Genomic DNA, 27,758 nt, shown 5'->3' with positions numbered 1-27,758 from the left:
AAATAAACAAACGGCAACCAATTCGACAGTTTTATGTAAAAGATGACAGAATAAGCAGCACGTTAAGGTAAAGGCAGCTTTGGCTGCTGCACTGCACTGGCAGCTGGGGAGGCCATGTCACATACAGGTGTACAAGGCTGTGTAACGCACCCCACTCCCAGTGACATGTCCAGCCAGCAGCACACAGAGGATAGTTTGGTGTCACACACCTGTTAGTCGCAGCCGGATCTAGCAGCGCTGTATGTACCCGCAGTAACGGAGAGCAATCCGCGCGCGGCTACGGTACACACAATCCTCCTCAGCCGGAGCAACGCAACGCGAGCTGCCGCAAGTTTGAAAATTGCCACATCCGTAATGCTCCTTCCTGACTGGTCACCGCGATCGGAAACGGAAGTGACTGCAAAGCTCTTCCCTGAATCCTCCGCGGCCATATTTGTGTTGGGTAATTAACTTCGATGGAGAGGACTTGAATAAAAAGATTACACCGAGGACTGGAGTCAGTTACCTATCAACGTAAACCTCGATCAGGATGTAAGCTTTTAGAGAAGCCATTCTCCGCAAATAAAGTATTCCAGAACGGTGCCTCTTCCAGTGTATTTTCTCTATGCCTCTTGCAATGTAGTTTCTCTAATCCCACTGGGATGAAATAGATAATGGGCTCTATTCTCAAAGAGCCAAAAGTACCGCAAAATTTTACCGCTAAATTCCCGCCAGCGGTAAACTCCGCATTTTTTCAGCATTCACTAACATTTTCCGCATGTTTGCCGTATGCGGGAAAAAAGATGCGGAAACAGCCATTATTCATGCGGGAATCATGCGGTAAAAAGGTCGCATGAAAAAGTGTTTAAAAAAAAAATTAAAAGTCCAGCAAGCACAGCCCTTAAGCCTCCACACTTCATTAAAGTCAATGGGATGCGGAATATATCACCCACTACTTGTAGGTGATAAAAAATCGGTAATTAACGACGAAATGATGCGCCTAAACATTTTTGAGAATTGATCTTTTATTGCGGAAAATACCGACTTTTGCGGAAAGTTTTACCACACTTTTTCCGCATGCGGGAAAAACATGCGGAACATTTTGAGAATTCCAACTTGACGGTATTTTGGGTGCAAACTTCCCGCATGCACTTTACCGCATGCGGGAAGTCTTTGAGAATAGAGCCCAATATGTTTATTTTCAACCTGTGTGGCGACATTTTTTGCAACTTTATAAGATTTAGCAACCGGTTGCATTAATTTGTAGGTATATGCTGTTCTTTTCCGTTAGTCGGGCGCATAATCTAGAGTACATTTTATTACCGCGCCAGGCAGTTCAGGGTGGGGTGAGCTGAATGATGACTCTCTCTGCTGCCGCTAATCTCCCTGGTGGCGTTAAATGCTATTCCCCCTCCGAGTTGTCACAACTTGGAGGACTGGGAAGGGGGGGGGGGATTTTCCCCCAGGCTGCCTCTCATTTAATGATTTAGGGCTGGCTGATCCACCAACCGCTTCAATCATTATTATCCAATCAGATGAAAATCTGTGCCGCCACAAGCATGCTCAATCAACAATTTGACTTATTTCAGGTGGAAAGTAGTTCAATCTGAGATGCTGGGAAATCTTGGGCCGATGTGGTTGCAAAGTGCGATAATAAACTATGAACGCGATGGAAACCATGGCCGGTGTCCCTCAAAATGTATTATGTGCCCCACGGTGCCTGTGCAATTATACTTTACCTGTCATGCTGTCCCTCTAGTATTCTTGAAGTTTTTCTGCATTGGCGACCACATGACTATCGGTATATAGCATGTGTGACGTCATTTGGGCTGGGGCTGCCGTGCAACTGGGCCTCTAGTTTGTATTTTCCCTCCAGGCCAAAAGGTCCCAGTCCTCCCCTGTTGGAGGGAGATGTAATCCGAGGTCTGGGATCCGCCGGAGCCCCACATTACCATTACGCGGGGCGCGCAGCATAGCTTTACTGGTATGACGGTGCCCAGCTTCAGCGCTCAGCGTCGCGTGCCGAAATGATCTGCTTCTAGAGAAGCCCTGCAGCGAGTTGTTAAAACAGCAGAAGCCATTATTGGCACTGAACTACCATCACTGGAACTTTTGTATAATACTCGCAGCGTGAGAAGGGCCAAAAACATTATCAAGGACAACACTCACACTGGAAATGCCCTGTTTGAGCTCCTTCCATCAGGTAAACGTTTTAGATCAATCCGCACACACACAAACAGACTGAAAGACAGCTTTTCCCATCCACCATAAACTTGATGAACTCTGAATCCCCTCTGAAATAATTAACACTGTGTACAAATTGTTTAAACATCTATAATACCTGGCATACTTGTATAATTTCTTCTCTTCCTTGTTACTATCACTATGTTCCCTCTATGCACCGTGGGGTTGTCATGAAAAGTAATTTCGTTGTGTTACACAATGACAATAAATTGAATTGAATTCGGTATGCCTAGCTCAAGAGCAGTTTTCAGGAAGCAATTAACTTGAGCATGTTTTTGAAACATATGATAAAAGACACCCAGACATATCATGGCTGAAACTAGGGATGGTCAATTACATGCTAACAGTTCTGAGCTGATACAAAGATTATTTTAATTTTAAGCATATGTAGACAGTCTGGATTGGACCATCCAAGCTGTACACATTTGCATAAACTCAGAACTATTAAACGGATCATTTGTCATTTCAAGCTGAAATTGCTGTTCATTATCCTTATACTTGTCATTTTGATGTTTGCAAGGTATCCCAATCTTCAGGTTCTGTCAAAACGTGTTACAGCAAAATCTGTTATCCAGCATACGAGGATTGGCGTATCAGATAAATGTAGTTTCTGGTTGCTTGAGAGTCACTGTTAAAAATATACTGCAGTGTTTCTCAACTCTTTTGACCCAAGTACCCCCTATCGCAATTCAGTTCTAGCCGAGTACCCCCTGAATTCAGATAAATATGCAGTGTTCATAAGTTTACATTTCAATTCTGTTCTGAAGCATTTGGAATAACGGTACAAATCGGAATGTTCATCCCTACAAAACACTGTTGGGAGAGAGCAAAGGGCCACACAATAATGCAGCTACCTTTAAAGAGACACTGAAGCGGAAAAAAAAATGTGATATAATGAATTGGTTGTGTACTATGAATAATGACTAGAAGATTAGCAGCAAAGAAAATATTATATTTTTATTTTCAGGTATATAGTGTTTTTTCTAACATTGCATCATTCTCTAATATGTGCAGATTACACAACACTCAGCATTCAAAATGATTCTTTCAGAGCAGTCTGTGAACTAATGACCTCTCCTCTCCCAGAGAAAAAGAAAACAGTTGAGATAATAAAATTCAGATATCAGCCCTCTCCACAACTTTGAAAGTCGTAGAGCTTAAAGGGACACTTAAGTCAAACAAAAAAAATGAGTTTTACTCACCTGGGGCTTCCAATAGCCCCCTGCAGCTTTCCGGTACCCTCGCCGTCTCCCTCCGATCCTCCTGGCCCGCCGGCAGCCACTTCCTGTTTCGGTGACAGGAGCTGACAGGCTGGGGACGCGAGTGATTCTTCGCGTTCCTGGCCACAATAGCGCCATCTATGCTGCTATAGCATATATCATATACCATATAGCAGCATAGAGGGTGCTAATGTGTCTGGGAACGCGAAGAATCACTCACGTCCCCAGCCTGTCAGCTCCTGTCACCGAAACAGGAAGTGGCTGCCGGCGGGGCCAGGAGGATAGGAGGGAGACGGCGAGGGTACCGGACAGCTGCAGGGGGCTATTGGAAGCCCCAGGTGAGTAAAACTAATTTTTTTTGTTTCTCTTAAGTGTCCCTTTAATGGCTTTTTTGCATAGAGATAATAACTGGAGTTTCTTAACTCTTCCTGCACTAAAAACAATTAGACTGATGTGTCTGATCTTAATGTTTTATTTCTTAGCTGTACTACACATACAAATCATAATATCATAATTTTTTTCAGCTTCAGTGTCTCTTTAAGGGGGCTCGGGGGCAGGTTAGGGGTGGGGGGCTCATGTAATATATATATATATATATATATATATATATATATATATATAGCTTAATGAAAGGAGCACAAGCTCAGCACACTAAGTTGTGGTAGTGCAGCGTAGCGTGCGCTGGTAACTTACGCTCCCTCCTCTCCTTGTAACTAACCGCCACTCCACTCGTTCCGCACTGAGTCCCTTTGAGTCAAGTGGCTGTATGTATAGGAAGTTATCACTGCACGTTAATTGGCCCATCAAGTGACAGACAGTGTATTGCTGGATCCGCCGGTGCTCAGGGCGGGAGGAGTGGAGCAGCCGTTGGCTACAAGGAGAGGAGGGAGTGTAAGTAACCAGCGCACGCTAAGCTGCACTACCACAGCATAGCGTGCTGAGCTTGTGCTCCTCTGGAGGGTGTAAAAAACCCCAAAACTGACACTTACCTGGGGCTTCTATCTGCCCCCTGCAGCTGTCAGGTCCCACTCTGTCCTCCTACCATCCTCCGTTCCCCGCTGCCTGTCTCAGTCTAATTACATGTCTAACTAGATTGCGGCTGTGCGGGTGCTCGCTCTCTCGCGCGTCATCGGGAGCTTACGGCGCAGTGGTGAGATACATGCTCTGCCCAGTGGCTGGATCCTGGGCTTGTTTTTCCTTCACACGGAGTTCACCTCAGCATGAATCCTTCCTCTTATCTCTTATTGTAGAGACAGATCTGTGGGCTGTGACATGCCTCTCTGCCTCCCGCTCACAGGCTGCTCGCTCCTTTCATTCCAGTGAGAAAGTTTAGAGCCGGGATGGCTGCAGTATCCCAGCTACGACACAGAAAGAAATTCCTTGTGCCGCAACACGCTGGAGACGGTGTGATTCACAGAACTCTGTTCATACTGCAGACCTGAACTTACTCTGTGCTGGGAGGGCAGCTCCGCAGAAGCACAGTCTGACTGAGCTGCTCTGTCTGATTGTGCTGGCTTACGGAATGAGGAAGTGATTTGTGCGCATGTCTGCCACAGAGGGCAGCATTGAGGCAACACAATCTGACGTTACATAAGCGCGGTTTCCGTGCAGAGTGCGGCAGGCAGACCACACAAGTGGATATGAGTAAGCCAGCTCAGCTGTGCTACGTACCCCTGACTGTGCTTTCGTACGCGAACAACTTGTTGAGAACCTCTGGGCTAGATGACCTAATCATAGACTCCTCATGCTGCTCATTGTCTTTGAGTCATCCCCCACCCCCCCCCCCCCACCCAGTCGTCTCCTCCTAACATCCTCCCAGACGTCCCCGAGTATGCACAAGTTCCAAACCACATATGGGCAGTAACAGAAAGCGGTCATAGACAAGCACTTCCTTTTGCTGCGCATTTGCCAGTACGGAACTCAGGCATGCACACTTGTCACTGCTGGGGGGGAACTTCTGGGAGTATACTCGATGGTGGCTATTCAATGGCGGAAGCCATACAAAGACAAAGAAGACCAGGAACAGTAGGGACCCCAAAGACTATGGGCAACATGACTCTAAGGATTAGGCAATCTATTCTAGCCCACAAGGACTTAAAGTGAACCTGAAGGGGAATAAGGTCCCCTTAGGGGTACTTACCTTGGGAGGGGAAAGCCTCTGGATGGAAGAGACTTCCCCCGTCCTCGGCAGAGGCGATCCAGTACTGGGTATCCCAAAAGTCCGCTTGTTAGGGCTTTTCGCCACTCTCTACAGATGCACCAGCAGCTTTCAGGCTGGGCTCCAGTGGAAATAGCCAGGCCCGATCGGGTCCGCTCTATTGCGCAGATGAGAGCTGTTTCTTTAGAAATGTTGGCCCATATTGATAGGATAGCATCTTGCAGTTGATGGAGATGCACGTCCAGGGCACAAAGCTCCGGTTCCATCACATCCCAAAGATCCTCTATTGGGTTGAGATCTGGTGACTGTGGGGGCCATTTTAGTACAGTGAACTCATTGTCATGTTCAAGAAACCAATTTGAAATTATTCGAGCTTTGTGACATGGTGCATTATCCTGCTGGAAGTAGCCATCAGAGGATGGGTACATGGTGGTCATGAAGGGATGGACATGGTCAGAAACAATGCTCAGGTAGCCTGTGGCATTTAAACAATGCCCAATTGGCACTAAGGGGCCTAAAGTGTGCCAAGAAAACATCCTCCACACCATTACACCACCACCATTACACCACCAACAAGGCATGATGGATCCATGTATTTCATTCTGTTTATGACAAATTCTGACCCTATCGAGACTCATCAGACCAGGCAACATTTTTCCAGTCTTCAACTGTCCAATTTTGGTGAGCTCGTGCAAATTGTAGCCTCTTTTTCCTATTTGTAGTGGAGATGAGTGGTACCCGGTGGGGTCTTCTGCTGTTGTAGCCCATCCGCCTCAAGATTGTGCGTGTTGTGGCTTCACAAATGCTTTGCTGCGTATCTCGGTTGTAACGAGTGGTTATTTCAGTCAACGTTGCTCTATCAGCTTGAATCAGTCGGCCCATTCTCCTCTGACCTCTAGCATTAACAAGGCATTTTCACCCACAGGACTGCCGCATACTGGATGTTTTTCCCTTTTCACACCATTATGCATGTGAACCTGTTCGCATGCATATTGGTTTGCATGCCTACAAAATTTATGGGGTGACACCATATTAGATTGGTCAAATAGGAAACATAGGTATATTTTTACGGCACTTACCGCCAATACCTATTTATTGGATCATTGGAGCCTGGGGGAGCCACGCCCTATTGTGGTTTTGTTTTTAGCCAGTGGTTGTTGGTAAAATAAAGATTTTGGTACAAATGAATTTAGTGTCATGAATTTCATTATCTTTATTATAAGTTAAGAGGAGGTTGCTTTGCCTCCTTGTTTGTTTATGTGTAATGATCCAAAACACATCTAAAGCTACTGTTGCATTTTTGAAGAACAACACGGTGAAGGTGATTGAATGGCCAAGTATATCTCCTGTTCTGAATCCAATTGAACACCTGTGGGGAATTCTAAAGGCTCTAAAAGAGGTTATTCTTGATGAATGGAAAAAGATAGAAGTTGCGATATGTTGCCAACTTGTTTCTTTCCCTGCCTAGAAGACTTGGTGCTGTCCTTAAAAATCATGGTCATACAAAATACTAGATGTAGTAGTTTTTTTTGTGGGGTATATTCATATTTGCTTCAACCAATTTGAGTAAAGCTGAAGATTTTGTGATCCAAGTTATATTATTAACCTTAAAGGGACTCCGAGCAGTGCAGAAACTATGGAAAGATGCATATCATTTTAAAGCTCTCTTTCTCCTCTTTCCAATGATATATAAACCGCTGCCCTACACCTTTTAGTTTTCGCTATTTTCGCGATTGAAATTGCCGTGACCGCGATTTCAATCGTGAAAATAAAGAAAACTAAAAGCCGTAGAGTGACGATTTAGGTGTCGCCAGAAAGAGGAGAAAGAGAGCTTTATGGTGCCCATACACGATACAATAAAAATGTTCGATTTTCCCGTTTATTCAATCTAAATGATCGAATTGAATGAAAGTTGAAAATATTTTTTTTTCCGATCAAGAAATTCGAACGATTATCCCGTTTTTTCGGGAAAAATGATCGGACATGCTGGAAAAATCTTTATATTCGATCTAACAGAATAATTGAACTAAATTATCTAATTGAAAAATTGTACCATGTATGGCCACCTTTAAAATGATATCCATCTTTCCATAGTTACATTGTATTACATAGGACGACTTTTTCTGCTGAATAGAGCTGCTGACACTGGGGAAAGTGTCGTCCTGTGTAATACAAGTAACTATGGAAAGATGGATATCATTTTAAAGCTCTCTTTCTCCTCTTTCTGGCGACACCTAAATCGTCACTCTACGCCTTTTAGTTTTCTTTATTTTCGTGATTGAAATCGTGGCCGCGGCAATTTCAATCGCAAAAATAGAGAAAACTAAAAGGCCTAGGGCGGCGGTTTATATATCATTGGAAAGAGGAGAAAGAGAGCTTTAAAATGATATGCATCTTTCCATAGTTTCTGCACTGCTCGGAGTCCCTTTAAAGGGAACCAGAGGCCCCAGGAAAAAGATACTATACATACCTGGGGCTTCCTCCAGCCCCATACGCACGGATCGCTCCCACGCCGCTGTCCTTTGCTGCCTGGATCCGCCAGTACCGGGTCCCGTCATGGCCGCCAGTCGGCCGGCAGACGCGGCCAATTGTCCGCATCCCACGGCGCTCCCTCTATACTAGTACGCATGAGGCTGCCTACTGCGCAGCCGCATGCGTACGGGTATGAAGCGAGCCGCTGTGATGCGGACAATTGGCCGCGTCCGCCGGAAGTGACGGGACCCGGTACCGCCGATCCAGGAAGCGGAGGATGGCGGCGTGGGAGCGATCCAGGCTTATGGGGCTGGAAGAAGCCCCAGGTATGTATAAAAGCTTTCTCTTTTTTATTTTGCGCGTTCCTCTCTGGTTCCCTTTAATTTCAAGTTATGGAGTTAAACAAGTGTTCAATAAAACTCAGCCTTGTGAAAATTTTGGAAATTGTTCCTTTGTTCATTGAGCTACTGATTAAATTCGTACTTTTAAAGGGGATGTACTCATTTATAGTGTGTGTGTGTGTGTGTGTGTGTGCGTGCGTGCGTGCGTGCGTACACAGTTGTGTTCAAAATGATTCAACACCCACTGAAATTGAGTGGTTTAGCCTGTTTGACATTGATTTTGATCATTTCAGTCACCTTGTTTACAATTAAATCAAAGAGGCACTTGTAAGTCAGACAAATATAACATATCATTTATAATGAAATAACCACAAATGTCTTTACTGCGCTCACATCATTATCAGTTTTATTCAACCCCCAAGTGACATTCATTCTTAGTACTTAGTACAACATCCTTTTCCAGTTATAACAGATTTTAACCTCCTTGGCGGTGCATTTTTTTCCGCCAAAGAGGCTGCATTGCACTTTTTTTGTAATTTTTTTTGTTTTTGTTTCATGTAGCTACCTGAGTGGTAGCTACATGAAACACCACTAGAGAGCGCATGTGTCCCTCTAGTCCGATCGCCGCCGGCAACAAAAGTAAACAGGAGATTGCATATAGAACGCGATCTCCTGTTTGGCTTCTCCTGTCGCCATGGCTACGATCGGAATGACGTCACGACGTCCTGACGTCAGACCCATCCGATCCAGCCCTTTGCGCTGCCCGGGAGAGATTGGTCCGGGCTGCGCAGGGCTCTGGTGGGGGGGCCTCTTCCGCTTCTGCGTGCGGCCGATCGCCGATTAAGCTGTATGTGCGGCTAGCAAAGTGCTAGCTGCGCGTACAGCACTTTACAGAACGGAAATCACCCCACCAGGGGCCGAGATATCCTCCGCGGCGGCTTACCCCGTGTCCAGCACGGGGTTACCGCTAAGGAGGTTAAATGTGAAGCATAGCTTGACACAAGTGTCTTGCAGCGATCTACGGGTATTTAGCCCATTCTTCATGGGCAAAAGCCTCTAGTTCAGTCATATTCTTAGGCTTGCGTGCTGCAATTGCTTTCTTTAAGTCCCACCAGAGGTTCTCAATCGGATTTAAGTCTGGTAACTGCGATGGCCACTCCAAAATGTTCCAGCCTTTAATCTGCAACTATGCTCTAGTGGACTTGGAGGTATGCTTGGGATCATTGTCCTGTTGGAAGGTCCAACATCTCCCAAGCCTCAGGTTTGTGACAGACTGCATCACATTTTCATCCAATATCTCCTGGTGCTGAGGAGAATTCATGGTACCTTGCACATGCTGAAGCTTCCCTGTACCTGCAGAAGCAAAACAGCCCCGAAGCATGATTGACCCCCCGCCATGCCTTACAGTAGGCAAGGTGTTCTTTTCTTCATAGGCCTTGTTCTTCCTCCTCCAAACATAGCGTTGATCCATGAGCCCAAACATTTCTAATTTTGTTTCATCAGTCAACAGAACACTATCCCAAAACTTTTGTGGTTTGTCCACATGAATGTTTGCATACTGCAGTCGACTCCTCTTATTCTTTGGAGACAGCAAGGGGGTGCGCCTGGGAGTTCTGGCATTGAGGCCTTCATTACGCAGTGTGCACCTTATTGTCTGAGCTGAAACTTCAGTACCCGCATCTGACAAATCTTTTTTCAGTTCCTCAGCAGTCACATGGGGACTTTTCTCCACTTTGTGCTTCAGGTAGCGCACAACAGTCGAAGTCAGCATCTTCTTTTTGCCACGACCAGGTAGCCTTTCAACAGTGCCCTTTGCCTTGAATTTGGGAATGATGCTTCCTATGGTGTCTCATGGTATGTTTAACATCTTTGCAATCTTCTTATAGCCATTGCCCTTCCTGTGAAGAGAAATCACCTCTTCTCTTGTCTTCCTGGACCATTCTCTTGACTTCACCATGTTTGTAAACACATCAGTAAATGTCTAGAAGGAGCTGAGTATCACAGTCCATTTTAAATCTGCCTAATTGGTGCTTATTTTGCTTGATTGCTGCTCGTTAACATCCACAGGTGTTTTCAACAGTTGATCGAAAACACTTCAATGAACCTCTGTTCTTAAGAGTGGAAGTCTTTAAAGTGAACCAGAGACAAAGTATCCTCATGTATTTTACCATATAGATCAGTGGGAACATTAGGGAAAACACCTACTATGCATTCTGTTTCATTCTGCACTGCACAGCTTGTTTCTTATCAGACCTGATAAAATCCCCGACTGAGCATTCAGTCATATAATGACTCAGCTATAATGATTCCTGAGCAGAGCCAGCAGGGGGCAGGCTTGGACTTAAAAAGACACCAGAGAACACAGACTGAGCTATAAATATTCCTGAGCAAAGCCAGACTGAATGCTCAGTCGGGGATTTTATCAGGGCTGATTAGAAGCAAACTGCAGTGCAGAATGAAACAGAAAGCAAGGTAGCTGTTTTCTCTAATGTTCTCACTGATACTGTATATATGGTAAAATTCATGAGGGTGCTTCGTCTCTGGTTCCCTTTAAGGGGTTCAATAATTTTGTCAATGAAGAAATCACAAAAAAAAACATTTAATACTGTGTTACAAAAACAATTGATGTCATTTTAGTTGCATTTGGTTCTTTAAAAAGTCCTTGTAAGATTTCATTCTGAACACAATTACAAATATACACTTAGGGCTGGTGCACACCGAGCAGCTTTTTCAGCGTTTCTGCAGCCGTTTGCGGCTGCGGATCCGCTTGGTCAATGTATCTCAATGGGGTGGTGCACACCAGAGCGGGAGGCGTTTTGCAGAAACGAAAAATGCCGGGGTGAGGCATTTTTTGGATTTCGGATGCGTTTCTGCCTCAATGTTAAGTATAGGAAAAACACAAACCGCTCTGAAAAACGCCTGTTCAGAGCGGTTTTGCCGGCGTTTTTGTTACAGAAGCTGTTCAGTAACAGCTTTACTGTAACAATATCTGAAATCTACTACACCAAAACCGTTACACAAAACCGCAAAACGCTAGCTGAAACGCTACAGAAAAATAAGAAAAAGCGTTTCAAAAACTGCTAGCATTTTGCGGATCTGCTAGTGTGTTTTGGTGTGCACCAGGCCTAAATTCCCTAAAACCCTTTACTGCATTGGGGGTTGAATAATTTTGAACACAACTGTATACACTAACAGTTTTATAAAAAATTTACATAAATAGTTGCCTTAGGGACACAGCTTTTTTAATATGTACGCCATTAGGGTTTATTACTATTATGTTAGCAAATAAGGGCTTGTAATTATTGACCAGATACAAAAATCCCAAAACAGAAAAAATACACCTTTATTTCCAAATAATATATTGTCACCATACATACATTGTACGAGGAATATAATTTAAATGTTGTAATTACTGGGACTAACAGGCAACTAAAATGTGTTTTAGTTATAGTAGCATTGCTTATTTTAAAACTGTGTAATGAATGGAATTGGAGAAATAGTGTATTTTTTTACATATAAAATGCATAGAGAATAAAGCAATTACTGAAAACAAGCCCCCAAAAAGCCTAATTTTATGGTGAAAAAGAAATAGATCATTCAGGTGTGATAAGCAGCTGATAAAGTTATGATCAAATGAATAGAGATGGCCCGAACGGTTCACCTGCGAACTTCTGTGGTTCGCGGAGAACCGCGAACTTTTCTGGAAGTTCGATTTGCCCCCATAGTGCATCATTAGGGTCAACTTTGACCCTCTACATCACAGTCAGCAGGCACATTGTAGCCAATCAGGCTACACTCCCTCCTGGAGGGCCCCCGCCCCCCTTATAAAATGCAGGCAGCGTCAGGCTTTTCACTCACTTGTGTGCCTGCAGTAACTAGAGAAGGGAGAGCTGCTGCAGACTCTCATAGGGAAAGCTTAGTTAGGTTCTTGTAGGCTTGTTAGCTTGCTCCTTGCTGATTCTTATTGCTAAAAAAAAAAGCACCCCTCTACAGCTCTTTTGAGAGCTAATCTTGTTCATGTGATCTATTTTTTGTGTGTGTGTATGTGTGGCCCACTTGCATTATATACAGCCCTGTAACTCAGTAGCAGCTGGCCTTTGGCCCCTTGGTGGTATAATTACTACTGTGCCAGGTGCAGATTGGTAATACCCATCACTGCATATACTACCTGTTGTTCACTTCAGTGCACCCACCTACCTACGTGAGCGCACACAGTGTCACTGTGCCTGTCCGGTACCTGTATGTGTGTGACAGGTGCACATTGTAATACCCATCACTGCATATACCTACCTGTTGTGTTCAGTGCACCCACCTACCTACGTGAGCGCACGCAGTGTCACTGTGCCTGTCCGGTACCTGTCTGTGTTTGACAGGTGCATATTATAATACCCATCACTGCATATACCTGTCTGTTGTTCACAGTGCACCCACCTACCTACGTGAGCGCACCCAGCCGACTACCTGGCCTTAAGTGTAGATGTAGACACTGTGAGCAGCAATAAACCCTTGGACTACTGGGTGCGCAGGCTTGACCTGTGGCCAGAGCTGTCCCAATTTGCCATTCAACTTTTGTCTTGCCCTGCCTCAAGCGTCCTGTCAGAAAGGACCTTCAGCCCAGCTGGAGGCATTGTCACTGAGAAGAGAAGTCGCCTAAGTCACAAAAGTGTTCAGTACCTCACCTTCATCAAAATGAATGAGGCATGGATTCCGGAGGGCTACTGCCCGCCCGAAGACTAAGTCAGTCCCCACACACAGCATCTCTACCTGCACGCTTTTGTGACTGCCTGCCCCAAGACTAAGTCGCTCCCCACACAGTGCCTCTGCCTGCTGGCCGCTTGACTGCCTTCTCTGCCACCACCAACAGGGTCCAGGACTCCAGATGGATTACTGAATTTTTAAGGCCGCTGCTAGCAGCGGCCACTATATTACTTTTTCTGGTGCGTGTACATGCCTGCCTAATTTTTCTGGCTGCAGTGCAGCTTCAACAACAAAACAAAAGGCATGTACATGTGCCAATTCCCCTTCGTGATTATTACCTTGCCGCGGTGAAGGGGCTTGCATATCACAATGAAGCAATGACCAACGGCTATATGAGTGTCTCGGGGGGCACACACAAACTACTACAGCCCGGCGACCATATGGGCTTAAAAACCGCCAGGGCCTGCACTCTCGCCATGGTGCGCACCAGTCCAGCACGGCCGTCACTACACAAACAGCTGTTTGTGGTGCGTTACACAGTGGGGGGGCACACCCAAGATAATAAGGTCGTTGCTTCATTGTGGACAGACCAAATTTGATCAGCTGGACAGTCACTGTTGTTCTATCATTGAGCTACCACAGCCCGGCGACCATATGGGCTTGAAAACTGCCACAGCCTGCACTCTCGCCATGGTGCGCACCAGTCCAGCATGGCCGTCACTACACGAACAGCTGTTTGTTGTGCGTTACACAGTGGGGGGCACACCCAAGATAATAAGGTCGTTGCTTTATTGTGGACAGACCAAATTTGATCAGCTGGACAGTCACTGTTGTTCTATCATTGAGTTACCACAGCCCGGCGACCATATGGGCTTGATAACAGCCACGGCCTGCACTCTCGCCATGGTGTGCACCAGTCCAGCACGGCCATCACTACACAAACAGCTGTTTGTGGTGCGTTACACAGTGAGTTTGGTGTGTCAGGGTGAAGCAGTACCTTAATTACACTACCTGATTGATGTATACACATGCAAGATGTTTTAAAGCACTTTAGTCCTGCAATTTAGCATTCAATGTGATTTCTGCCCTTAAAACGCTGCTTTGCGTCAAGTCCAGATTTTTCCCCTGGACTTTTGGCATGTATCCCACTCCGCCATGCCCCCGCCAGGTGTTAGACCCCTTGAAACATCTTTTCCATCATTTTTGTGGGCAGCATAAATGTTTATAGTTTTCAAAGTTCGCATCCCCATTGAAGTCTATTGCGGTTCGCGAATGTTCGCACGAACCTAACCTTTTGCGGTAGTTCGCGAACCTAAAATCGGAGGTTCGGGCCATCTCTAATAGTTTGGGCTGAATTCTGTACAGACAGTTCTGTTAATGAGGAGGGTGGACAGAACAGGCAGGAATAATAAGGAAAGAACAATTATCTCAGCTGCATTGAGGGAGGTCGGGGGCCGCTGCACTGCCCACCTCTGCAGAGAATGGTCATACGCTTTTATGCAGTTTAAAGCTTGGTTCACACTGGAATGAAACGTTCATATTAGTGGCTTAGCAGTGCCATATGAAGGAATCCATCAAAACAAGGCATGCTGTGCAGTACCAGACGATGTGCATGTTTACAGTTGCAGTGAGGCATACTTTTTATGTATTGTATGTTTCACGGTATGTGTCACAATTCATGCATACCACATGATGTGACTTTTCGGCTACGTTCACACTGGGGCGTTACAGTGTCGGACAAAATAATTGCATTCACATCAGCATGTTAGCAGTGTGATAGGTTCATTGGCATAATTGACACACGGCAGCTGATTTTGGTCCATTGCCGATCGTTTTGGTGCCAGCGCTGCGTGGCTCATTTGGGTTTGTGTTTTAGCCGGGCGACACACAAATCAGCAAAATAAAAAGGTTATTCAGCCACCGGCAATATCCAGTGCCCGAATTACGTGTCCCACGTAGTAAGCAGCGTGGCCCGGGAGTTTGTGCATGAGCAGGGTGAGGTGTTTTGCCAACGATGATACTGAATGCACTCTGCAAGGCATGCTGTGTGGTACCAAACAATGTGCGTGTTAACGGTTAAGCGTGCTGTTCTTTTCCACGACCAGCTGAAAGCGGTAATTTACCGACTGTCAACTGCTCTCATTCACTGGCTGCTCCCTTCCCCTGTGGCTGCATCTGAGCACCATTTGCATTGCTCAGACGCAACACGACTTTTTTTTTAGTGCCAGTAGGCAACCAGTAGGCTAAAATGCTCGACAAATGAGCAGTTCAGCTGTTCATGGAAATGAGGCCTCACTAAGGCCTGGTTCACAGTGAATGGATGAAAAACTGATCCGTGGAATGGATCTGTTTTTAAAATGCGTCAATTTTTTTCATCTGTGACTCTCATGTAACTCACGTTAGCGCGCAGTCAATGCAACGCCTCTGCCGATCTGGAACAATCATTCCCACCCCAAATTTGAGGTCTGTTCAGCAGAACAGCCCAAACAGATCCGTTCTAATGGAGCAATTTGAACGTGTCCTATTGACATTGGTTTTGTTGACATCCGTTAGGATCTGGTCCAGGGGCGTAACAATAGCCCCTGCAAGGGATGCAGCTGCAGGGAGGCCCTTAGTGAGAAGCCTGAGGGGGCCCTTTTTAGGGGCAGGAGGAGGCACAGCACAGGAAGGGGTAGCAGCGGGCACAAATAGCAGACTGAAGGAGGGCCCGACTCCCCCCCCCCCCCCCCCTCACCTGTGCTACATCAGCACTGTCCTCCAGCAACAACAGCTGGGGGGGGGGGGCATCCAAAGTTTTGCAGGGGGGCCCAGAGAATTCTATTTACGCCCATGATCTATGGTCCATTCACTTCTGCTAAACGCAGTTTTTAATGCCAGTGTAAACCTACCTAAGCTTCACTATATGTGATACACTGTGCAACTTTTCTCTTACATTGCAATGCTGTTTTTACAGCGTATGCAACCCTCAGTGTTAAAACTAGCTTTCCCTTTTGTTAGCGTTACAGGGTATGCAATGGAACCTACCTAGCCTGATGGCAGCATTTACTTTGTGCCCCAACTGGCAATTCAAAACTAGCAGCTGCATGACTGTACACGATTTCTGATCCTGAACTAGTGTTTTACTTGCAATATTTTTTCATACAAATAAACTATTTTAATTCAAGCAGAGAAATGCGACTTTTTGATTGGGTTGAATCAAATAGATCTTTTGCAGTTATTTTGCATTTAAATCAACCAGGACGAATAGTGGCTTCAGCAAATTGAGCTCTATTCATAAAACCTTCCCACAAGTTTTCCGCTCAAAACAGCGGATTTTCACGTCCATTTAGCAAAGTGGGCATTCATAAAAGCTGTTCCCGCATGAAAATCTGCGATCCCCCAGCAGAGCGAGAAATTTCCGCCTTCTCCAGTGTTTTTCTAGATTTATCTAGAAAAAAGTAACAAAGGGCTCTATTCATAAAAAAGTTGTGGCGAGAAAACTCCTGGAGGGAAAATACCGCAGCGGTATTTTACACTTCTGGGTGGTCATTCAAAAAAATCTTGCCAGCTGCGATGCAAGAGCGGAGATCTCCCGCTGAAAGCTGGCGGTAAGCTGTCGCAAGGCATGCGGAAACACTTCAGCCGGCAGAGTCCCTCCGTGCGCTGCTCTCTCTGGGAGGTCTGTCCCATTCACTTGTATGTAATCCGCAAAATCAGAGGAAGCGGTATTTCCCGTCCACATACCGCTTCCTCTAAACTTCATGAATGGCCATTTTGTTACTTTTTTTCTAGATAAATCTAGAAAAACACTGGAGAGGGCGGAAATTTCGCGCTCTGCTGCGGGATTGTAGATTTTCATGCGGGAACAGCTTTTATGAATGCCCACTTTGCTAAATGGACGGGAAAATCCGCTGTTTTGAGCGGAAAACTTGCGGTAACCTTTTATGAATAGAGCCCAAAAAGTCTAAAATACCGCTGCGGTATTTTCCCTCCAGGAGTTTTTTCGCCACGACTTTTTTATGAATAGAGCCCCTTGTGACGTTTTCCTATGAGTAGGAGATTTAATAAACGCAGTAGGGTGCGTGATACGTTCTATCCGTTCTGTGAATACGTCCATCTACTTCTACTTGTAGTATGAAGTGTGGAAAGAGTAACCCACCAGCGCTGCAGCAAACAATTCGCTGCAAACTCAGCAGCCGCCACGTCACGCCTATTGCAGCCACCCCCTCCCTGTATTGCTCATTATCATGCGAGTCCCGCCTGCCATGGAACCATTGGCTGTTGTTGTCCCCGGAGGGTCGGGCTTGGAATGCGGCTGTAACCACGGTAACCGCGTCACGTGTGCGCGCCGAGCTGTCAGTTGGCTGAGAGGTGGCGCAGTTCTCCTCCGCCATCATCCTCGGTTTTGTTACCCGGCTGAAAGCTTTTACGCCATGCTCCGGTGGGCCAGTCCTTAGTAACCCCTCGCGCTGTGTCTAGGGATAGAGGTTAGACGTGGTCAGGCTGCTGGACGTAAAGAGGCACGATGCTGACCACTGTGTCTCAGCTCATCAATGATTCGCTGCGCTTTTACAGCTGGAGTCTGACCATTGCAGGTAAGCGTGCGGCCTGACAGGCTCATCCTTGCTGTGGTCCTCCTGTGTGTAGCATCCCTGTTTACCCCGTATCTGACCATCCCATCTGCTACTCCTTGATCATCCTATGCTGAGTGCGCAGGCTTTACGGCATCACCTTTGTGCTAGTGCTGCATATCATCCGACTGCCTGGGAAACCCGATCTCTTCATCCCTCCCTGCTCTGTAATGCCTCTGTGTGCAGCATCGCCTTCATGCTCGGTCTTTCAATTCTATCATAGAATGCTCCCATTCAGAGAAAGGTCAATATCCAGGCAGCGTTATGTGTGAAGAAATGTGTTTGTTACAATTTAAACAATTAAGTATAATATTATACGACGTTTCTATAATAAAATATACATGAGTGCAATTATTTTTAGCAGTGAGGGATACAAATAGCAAAAAAAAACAACTCCCCATGCAGATGGTGTGGGCAGCAGTATATTTACAGACCCATGGGCCTCAATGTAATCCCACCTCCACTGTACATACAAAAATTGCAATGTAGACTTTAACAAAACCTTCTTTGTAAGATAGTCACAATGTGAAGCAGACCAGAACATTGAAAGAGGGACATTTTTAATCAGTACCACTATGCAAAGCATAAATAACTGTAAATAAATTACTACTAAAGTAGCACATTAAGAGCCAAAGGCCTGTACAGACTTTCAGTAGGTGTTGTCCCAAAAGGAAAGCTCATCATAGGTGTTAAAATGTAGATTGTTTTGTTAAAAAGACACACTTCAGACAAATATTTTTTATGGTATTCAGTGTCATAGAATGATCCCTGATTTATCCACAGTAAGGCACTCAAAAAGCTTAAAACTGTATTACAAATTTTTCATACTGCCGGTGGCAGAAGTATTCTAGCACTTTGTATTAACATCTTTATCTTTCTATGTCAATTATGTTTCATAGTTCTTTGTAGATATAACAATTTTCCTTACTGCTTTAGAGAACACTAAACCATTCCACCAAGGAGTTCCCAGTCTGGCCTCCTTACTAGTACACACTAAGGCAAAATAGGCTTAAAGTCTTCAGGGTTACTAAACGCAAAACCTGCGAGGAGGCTAATATCTGGGCCCTTGGTATTAAGGTGGACTACAAGTTTCCTCCTTTAAAGAGGAACTGTCACCAAAATCTTAAAATTTAAAACACATACCAATAAGAAGTACATTTATTCCTGAGTAAAATGAGCCATAGATTATTTCTCTCCTATGCTGTTGTCACTTACAGTAGGTAGTAGAAATCCAACATTACCGACAGGTTTTGGGCTAGTCCATTTTCCATAGGGGATTCTCAGCATGGCCTTTATTCTTTATAAAGACACTCCCTGAAAAAGATTTATACAAAGATGCTGGCCAGCCTCCCTGCTCACCGTACGCTTTTTTGCCAGTTGGACGGAGCAACTGCCATTCACTAAGTGCTTTGGGCTAGTGTCCAAAATCTGATCGGTAATGTCAGATTTCTACTACTTACTGCAAGTGACAGCAACATAGAAGAAAAGTAATTTATAGCTCATTTTTACTCTGGAAGAAACATAATTCTTATTTGTATATGTTTCCATGTATTTAACATTTTAAGATTTTTGCGACGGAGGTCCTTTAAGTACCTCAACATTTATGTACTATTACCTGAATTGTGTTTCTTACTTACTGTTGATCTTAACCTCACCTCTTTATGGGCTCTGAAGGTAGGGAAGTTCACCTTGTCCATAACATTGAATAAGGATTCTTAGACCCAAGTTCCCTAGGGGAATACCAGGTTGCACATGGGCCAAGGGGTTAATGATACTAAAAATGGGGATAGTGTCATACTTTGTAAAGTTTTAATTTTCTAACATAAAAAACTTGCATGAATGATTCATACATTTTCCATTTACTGACTTTTTGTATGTGTATTAACTAGTTTTTGGGAGGGAAGCAGGTGCTTCAAAAATATAAGAAATATAAAAACATTATTAAAAGGTAAGCGTTAATGGAAATGAGACCTAGATCAGGTATAAAAAAATGTAATTTAATTGTAAAAAAAAAAAAAACACAGAATAATGCGCTTCATTGAAGGTATGGAAACGTTAGCACTTTCCATGCCTCAGTAATACATGTAACAATAATATTTATATAGCGCTTTTCTCTATGGGGACTCAAAGTGCAGTGACCCTGCATTATGCAGTCTCAAAGGCTAGGGAAAAGAGGTGAGTTTTTAGCCTTTTTTTTTAAAGCTGTCCAGAGAAGGAGCCTCTCGTACTGATTGTGGAAGTGAGTTCCATAGAGTAGGGGCTGCATAGGAAAAGGCCCGAGCACTAAATGTTAAGTGTATCCTGGGTATAACCAGCTTCATCTTGTTGGCAGAGCGGAGGGTGCGTGGAGGGGCATAAAGTTGTATATAGTTTAATGTAGGTAGGTATATATGTAGGTATATAATAATTTGTGGTGTCTGGAAAATTGAGAAAACCTCTGCTGCACCTCACCAGGTTTAAAGGATATAAGGTATAAGTTTTGCTAAAAAAAATTTAAATGACAATAAACTGATGAGATAAAGAATTGTATCTACTGTATAGTTCTTGAATCCCATACTCCTACTTTTGGTCTTAAAGGTTATAAAAACACTTTCATGTGCCTAAGACGGAAAAACGTTTAGATGTAACCAGAGGCGACCAGGGCTGTGGAAACTGAGGCCATACAGTGGTGTGGACATAGCAGCAGACCCTTACCACTGTTTCTGCCCCTGCCAAAATGCATTACTAGCTCACGAAGTCACAGCAAAGCCCAACAAGTTTCGCCAATTAAATTGGCCTCCTCAGGGATTGTGGCCAGTGATGGGCTCACGAGTACTTGCCAGTGCCTAAGCACTCGAATTCATGATTTAAATGAAGCTTAATTGCCTCAGGTGTGTGGCGGGGAAACAAGGGGTTATTTATCCATAAGTCCAGCATATATTGTGCGCTCCAAATAGCTCGCACGCATCCTATTAAATGCGTTGCAAGCCGCACTTCCTCCTTCAAGCTGGAAGGAAGGAGTGCGCGGTGGTGAGGCTTGCAACGCATTCAATAGGACACGTGCAAGCTGTTTGACGTGCACAATATACGCCGGACTTATGGGTAAATAACCCTTTGTTTCCCCACCACATACCTAAGCCTCATTTAAATCGCGAATTCGAGTGCTTAGGCACTCGTAAGTACTTGTGAGCCCATGCCTGATTGTGGCACATATTACTGTTTTATCTGATATTTGCAAATTTGCATTCTGATAATATAGTAAATAGAGCTTTTATTGCAACCATGTGCACCAAGAAGCCAACTCTCAAATGTTTATTTTGGCTGTGTTGAAAATATATTTGATACAGTAAAGATCTTTTTGCACTAGTGCTGCAAATTACTTATGAGCTGCCCTTTCATTCATTTGTCATCTTGTTTACTGAATTAATGTACTGAGACATGCTCTCACCCCACAGTGAATGGGAACAGTACATAATATAGTTGAGTGAATCCCTTTTTCTCTGATACTCTCCTCTTCCCACATTTAGGAAACTTCCTTTTGAGTAAATCTATAACTATGCAATCACATTTGCATTCAAAGTAATAGCCAATGAGTTCAGGCTTCTGAGGCACTTGATGTTCAAACAAGAGGTATAATTTAAAGGCAATATGATATTTAAGTATAAAGGAAAAAGACCACCCATATTTGTGACATTTTGGAAATGTGGAAATTAAATCTGTATCTACTCCATATTACACTGATTATTTTTTTCGTGTGTGTTTATAAATACAAATTTATTGCAAAGTCAGCATGATCAAAGCTGAAATATCATCATTGTTCTGGTCCATTACGTGAAAACTAAGGTCTCTAGATATAAATCAATTAAATACCCAAAACCATTCAGTGTGAAAAATCTACAATAGGCAAAATAAGGAGAAAATAAATACAGTACTATTTAATTCCACCACTGTACATCCATCCTGCAACTATAGTATTCACAAGGTCCGCACACTCCAGGGTTATATAAGTCCATAGAAGCTTTTATTGGTAGATTAGAGACACTAAGCGCCATAACTCATAGCCTGTACCCGAGCTAAAGCTAAAGCTCGGGTACAAAATGAGATACTTGCCTAAAGATAGGGAAGCCTCGGGATCCTATTGAGGCTTCCCTCCCTGCTCTGATGTCCCATCACTGAGTGTGGCTCCCTTGAAGATTAGCAGCAAGGCAGTTACGCTAATCATATCAGGGCCGTGCAAGCTTCACTGCGCAGGAAACAAGAGCTGCTGGCCCCGTGCTACTGCGCTTGCGTGTGGACGGTCTCACGCGGCCACAATGCAGGAAGAGCAGCTGTGTGGTCCCGATGTGGAGGGGGGGCGCTCAGCGGCAGGGGACATCAGACCACCGAGGGAACACACACACACCACACCACCTAGCATTTGGGCCCCCTGAAATTCTAGCACCTACCTGTAGGATCCAATGGGTTTTACGTAAAAGCAGCTTGCGATACATGTCGCCTCGTCTAATTGGAGTAACCATCCATTCCATCTCCTGAAAAATCACCTCCAGTCGGGTGGAGAGAGGTAGAGCAGTGTTTGCTGTTTTTCCATCTTGCAACCAACTACAAGCATCTTAGAGCAGTGTTCCCCAACCCTGTCCTCAAAGCCCACCAATGGTACATGTTTTGTGGAAATCCACAGAGTTGGTTAATCAGCTATGCTGAGAAACTAATTACCCCACCTGTGAATGCTTGTGGTTTCCTGCAAAACATGTACTGCTGGTGGGCCTTGAGGATAGGGATGGGGAGCTCTGCCTTATGCCGGAAATACACGGGTCGACCGGCGGCTCGATTAGCCACCGGATCAACCCCCGCCGCGTCCCTGCTCATTTATTACCACTCACCCCCGCCAGCGCTTCCTTATCAGCGCTCGATTCCCTGCCATTGTCCACAGGCGGGAATCGAGCGGGCGAGGGTCGAGCGGCTTGATCGGGCCAGCTGAATATTATCAGCTGGCCGGATCAGCTGGTCGATACACGGTACAGAAACGTACTGTGTATCCCCAGCATTAGAGGACTAGAGTCCGGATGGCTTCATTGAAATGGACAATTAATTGCAGCATTGAATTTAACAAGGTGGCTTAATGCTGTTCTAATCTTACACTTTATGAGAGGGGGAAGGTTCCTCACTTTAATGGTGGCAAAATAATCCACCATTAAAGGGGAACTTCAGCCTAAACAAACATACTGTCATTAAGTTACATTAGTTATGTTAATTAGAATAGATAGGTAATATAATCTCTTACCCACCCCATTTTAAAAGAACAGGCAAATGTTTGTGATTCATGGGGGCTGCCATCTTTGTCATGGGGGCAGCCATCTTTTTGGTTGAAAGGAGGTGACAGGGAGCAGGAGACACAGTTCCAACTGTCCTGTGTCTTGATCACCCCTCCCAGCTGCACGTGCTAGGCTTCAAATGTCAAATTCAAAATGTAAAAAAAAAAAAAATGCATCAAAACAGCAGAACGAGAACAACAACATCAGAAATCCCATCATGCTTTGCACAGCATAAGGGGAAAAATGCCCGGGCAGTTTTTTTCTGTGCAGCTAAAAATGAGGCTTGTATAAGAGAAAAAAAGTTCTGATGCTGTGAAAAAGTTAAAGAAACACCAGGCCTTTCCAGTGCTGCTGAGTCAATTTTTAGTCTGGAGGTCCACTTTAACATGCTATTTTAAAAAAGCTTAATTCTTCAAATACAAACGAATAAGAGTACAGAATGTAGGCTATGTTGCATATTATTGAAACATGTTAAGTTTGACTAGAAATGGTCAATGCCATGCATATAATTCCTGCTTGGATGCAAAGTTCATGCAAATTGTATGCAGAAAACTTAGACTATTAACTATTTTAGTTAAGAATTGTGCTCTTTAGAAGGACAAGGCAAGCAATGCATGAGGAGAAGTGTGAGGGACAGATGAGTATAGCTGCAACATTTATGGTGGTAACTAGAATTGAGAGCTTTGCCATTGGAACAACTAGGTACATGGATATGATAGCAGTCAAGGGAAGGCATTTAAACTCCCTGGAGGTATGATTACTTCCACATTTTATTGTTTAAAAGCGGTGCAATTTTTTTCACAAGCCTTTAGAACCTAAAAATCCTACTGCTGGATAGATCTGCGGCAGCCCTGCACATCACACACCTTCCATTGATCCAACTGGGGATTACCACTCTGAGCTACTACAGATTTCCATCCCGAGCCTGACTCTGTGTTACCACCAAGGAGGTTGACTCCTTGCGGACCGCTCCATGCCAATTGGCGTGAACGCGGCAGCCCCAGGACTGCTCAACGCCAATTGGCGTGAAGTCCTGGGGTGGGGTTTTGCAGAAGATCTCGCAGGCCAAAGCGCACACATCTCCGCTTGAATTGGCCCTAGCGATCGCCGCTAGGAGACTGTTAGACGGCGAAACCATCGGCTATTTACACTGTACAGCGCTGCGATATACGGCATCGCTGTACTGGGGACAGCCGTGTGACACGGCTGTCCCCCGGGAGGCACAGAAGCGATCGGCTGTCAGGCTGTCATAGGCTGATGCCTATGACAGCCGATGGCTGTGATTAGTTAGCGGGGGGAAGGAGGGATATAAAAATAATGAAAAAAAGGGAATGTTTATAAAAACAAAAAAAACATGCCGGCATGGATCAGAGCCCATCAACAAAAAAGGGCGGGGGGGGGGGGGGGGATCACTTGTGTGCAGAGTTGTACAGCCCTGCAGCGAGGCCTTCAAGCTGCATTGGCCTGAATTGTAAAAAATAGCCTGGTCACTAGGGGGTGTAAGCCTACGGTCCTCAAGTGGTTAAGAGACATAATCTAGAACTTTGGTGGTCCCGTGACATAGGAAAGACCTCATTTGTATGGTTTCACAGGTATAAGTGGCAGGACATAGAGAAGTTCTGGAAGTGGCATTAATGGAGCTGCTAAATTAAGGATAATACCAATGCTGCCTTACCTTGGGGCAGGAAAATTACTGTGCATTTTACTGTGCTCATATTAGAGATGTCAAAGAGCATTGCCTAATTAACATTTAAAGTGAACCCAAGGTAAGAGTGATATGGAGGCGGACATATTTGTTTCTTTTTAAACCATACCAGTTGCAGCCCTGCTGATCTATTTGGCTGCAGTAGGGTTTGAATAACACCAGAAATAAGTATGCAGATAATATTGTCAGATCTGACTATAATGTCAGAAACAACTGATCTGCATATGCTTGTTCAGGGTCTATGGCTAAAGTATTAGAGGCAGAGGATCAGCAGGATAGCCAGGCAACCGGTATTACTTAAAAGGAAATAAATATGGCAGCCTCTATATAACTCTCACCTTGGGTTCACTGTAAGCCTTGTACACATACAGGAGGCATTGTGGCCCTATGGGGATTGTGACATTGTAGGGCGGCTGTACAGACGTGTTGCTAGTTTCTAGGTTAGCAACATGCTCTGTGTGTGTGTGTGTGTGTGTGTGTGTGTGTGTGTGTGTGTGGGGGGGGGTCGACATAGCCGGAGTGAAGTCATGCAGCCAGCAGAGTAAGTGGGGAGAACCATGCTGGCAGAGAGGGGGGTCAGGGACCGCTGTAGACACGCTTTAATTCTCAGTAGAGGCAGTAATTAATGGCTGCGAGTTTCAGTGTGTGTGTGTGTGTGTGTGTGTGTGTGTGTGTGTGTGTGTGTGTCCACAGGATTACTTCAATAATGGTGATCATGACTCAACTTTGCTGAGAATATACAAACTTCATCATGACTGGTATTCATCATTTCACTAGTATTTCTGCTTCCTCTGCTAAAACAGTTTAAAGAAACAATATAACCAAATTGTTTGTATTTTAGGTTATTTTACAAAAATAATTTGTTTAGGAAAATGAAGTGACAATCGATAAATCCTGATCGATTTTGTAGAAAATGTTATAAATGCCTGATGTGGCATGCTACAATTTTTTTCTATTTCATGTATTGAGTAATTAATTACAAAAAAAAAGAAAAATAAAACCCTTGTACGGCCACCGAGAGTGTTAACTTATAGCAGGGTATTGTGATTTTAAAAGTATTAGCGTAGATAGAATCCAGTTTGAGTACAGCAATTTAAGATCATAAGTGTCCTAACATATTATACAATGCTTGCTGCCAGCTATATAGGCAGTAAGAATACCAGTAATAGGACTAACAAATACAGTATTTTAAAGGACCACTGTTGCAAAAATCTTAAAATGTAAAATATGTAAACATGTACAGATGATAAGTACATTTCTTCCAGAGTAAAATGAGACATTAATTACTTTTCTCCTATGTTGCTGTCACCATAAGTAGTAGAAATCTGTCAAAACCGTCAGGTTTTGGATTAGCCTATATCCTCATGGGGGATTCTGAGGATTTTCTTTATTTTAAAGGGGAACTGAAGAGAGAGGTATATGGAGGCTGTCCTGTTTATTTCCTTTTAGACAATACCAGTTGCCTGGCAGCCCTGCTGATCCTCTGCCTCTATTACTATTTGCCATAGCCCCTGAACAAGCATGCAGCAGATCAGGTGTTTCAGTGGTTCAGACTTATAAGTCTGATCTGACAAGACTAGCTGCATGCTTGTTTCTGGTTTTAATCAGATTTTACTGCAGAGAAATAGACCAGCAGGGCTGCCAGGCAACTGGTATTGATTAAAAGGAAATAAACATGACAGCCTCCATATACCTATCTCTTCAGTTCCCCTTTAAGAAGCACTTAGTGAATGGCAGTTGCTCCGTCCAACTGCCAAAAAAGTGCAGCGTGCACTGAGGCTGGCCAGCTTCTTTTAATAAAACCTTTTCAAGGAGTGTCTTTATAAACCATAACGGCCATGCTGAGAATCCCCTAAAGAGAGATGGACTAGCCCAAAACCTGTTGGTTCTGTCAGATTTCTGCTACCTACTGTAAGTGACAGCAACATAGGAGAAAAGTAATTTATGACTCTGGAAGAAACCTGCTTCTTATTTGTATTTACATGTATTTTAAATGTTACGATTTTCGCGACAGTGGCCCTTTAAACCAGCTGATAAAAAGCACATGGGTATCCACCAGTACTTGTAAAAAACGTAATTGGTATAATAAAAGGAAAGTGACTTTTTTTCTTTCTTTTTTTTTTTAAGAAGAGCAATCTGCACATACAATGGCAAGAATAGCAGAAATAACGGAGTTAGTGTTAGGATTTGTGAAGATAGAAAACAATGTAGGTAGCTGATTTTCTGCATATAATTCATGAGTCATTGAGCTTTTCATAATGTGAAAATGTACCAAAACAGTATTCATTACATGACTCGCAAGAACATTACTAGTATATTTAAATAAATGAACAATTGTGGCAGCAATTATATCCACACATGATTAAATGAAGGACACGCCCACAAATTGCCTCATTAAAAAAATAAAAATAGACATACACACATTTTATTCATAGCATATTTCTTATATACGTGCAAGGGCATGCTAAACAGTTCTAGGCTTGACCGAGAAGGGAAATGTGTGTTTACCCAGAAGCTTGACACACTTGGCACAGGTTTTCTAAACATTCCAAAAAAGTCTGATGTTGCCAGTCTTGTTGTTGGGTATTTTGTCCTGAAAAGAGAAAGCTTCCCTTAAAGAAAACCCGAGGTGGGTTTGAAGAATATTATCTGCATACAGAGGATGGATCTGCCTATACAGCCCAGCCTCTGTTGCTATCCCAAACCCCCCTAAGGTCCCCCTGCACTCTGCAATCCCTCCATAAATCACAGCCACGCTGCTGACAAACAGCTTGTCAGAGCTGGCTTTGTTTATCTCTATAGTGTCAGTCTGCTGCTCTCCCCGCCTCCTGCAGAACTCCAGTCCCCGCCTGCATCCCTTCCCTCCCTGCTGATTGGAGGGAAGGGACGGGGGCAGGGATCGGAGCTATGCAGGAGGCGGGGGAGCAGCTGAGACTGACACTACAGATGTAAACACAGCCTCACAGCATGGCTGTGATTTATGAGGGAGTGCAGGGGGACCTTAGTGGGGTTTGGGATAGCAACAGAGGCTGGGCTGTAT

The 27,758-nt window shown here is 44.3% G+C and overlaps 2 protein-coding genes across 2 annotated transcripts in view; one reads left to right on the top strand and one right to left on the bottom strand.

Annotated features, from left to right (window-relative positions):
• TTK (TTK protein kinase) overlaps nucleotides 1-367 on the bottom strand; it is a 77,134-nt gene extending 76,767 nt beyond the window's left edge. The window contains exon 1 of the mRNA XM_068281536.1: nucleotides 210-367. The gene's annotated coding sequence lies outside the window, so the exon portion shown is untranslated. The remainder of the gene's footprint in view (nucleotides 1-209) is intronic.
• A 17,084-nt stretch (nucleotides 368-17,451) lies between these two features.
• ELOVL4 (ELOVL fatty acid elongase 4) overlaps nucleotides 17,452-27,758 on the top strand; it is a 45,247-nt gene continuing 34,940 nt past the window's right edge. Inside the window, exon 1 of the mRNA XM_068281535.1 lies at nucleotides 17,452-17,686. Coding sequence (XP_068137636.1) covers nucleotides 17,617-17,686 — 70 coding nt within the window. The 5' untranslated portion in view covers nucleotides 17,452-17,616. The remainder of the gene's footprint in view (nucleotides 17,687-27,758) is intronic.

Source organism: Hyperolius riggenbachi, chromosome 4 (assembly GCF_040937935.1).
Source record: "Hyperolius riggenbachi isolate aHypRig1 chromosome 4, aHypRig1.pri, whole genome shotgun sequence".
NCBI lineage: Eukaryota > Metazoa > Chordata > Amphibia > Anura > Hyperoliidae > Hyperolius > Hyperolius riggenbachi.
The sequence above is the reverse complement of the archived record's forward strand: the minus strand, read 5'-3'. Positions and strand labels throughout refer to the sequence as shown.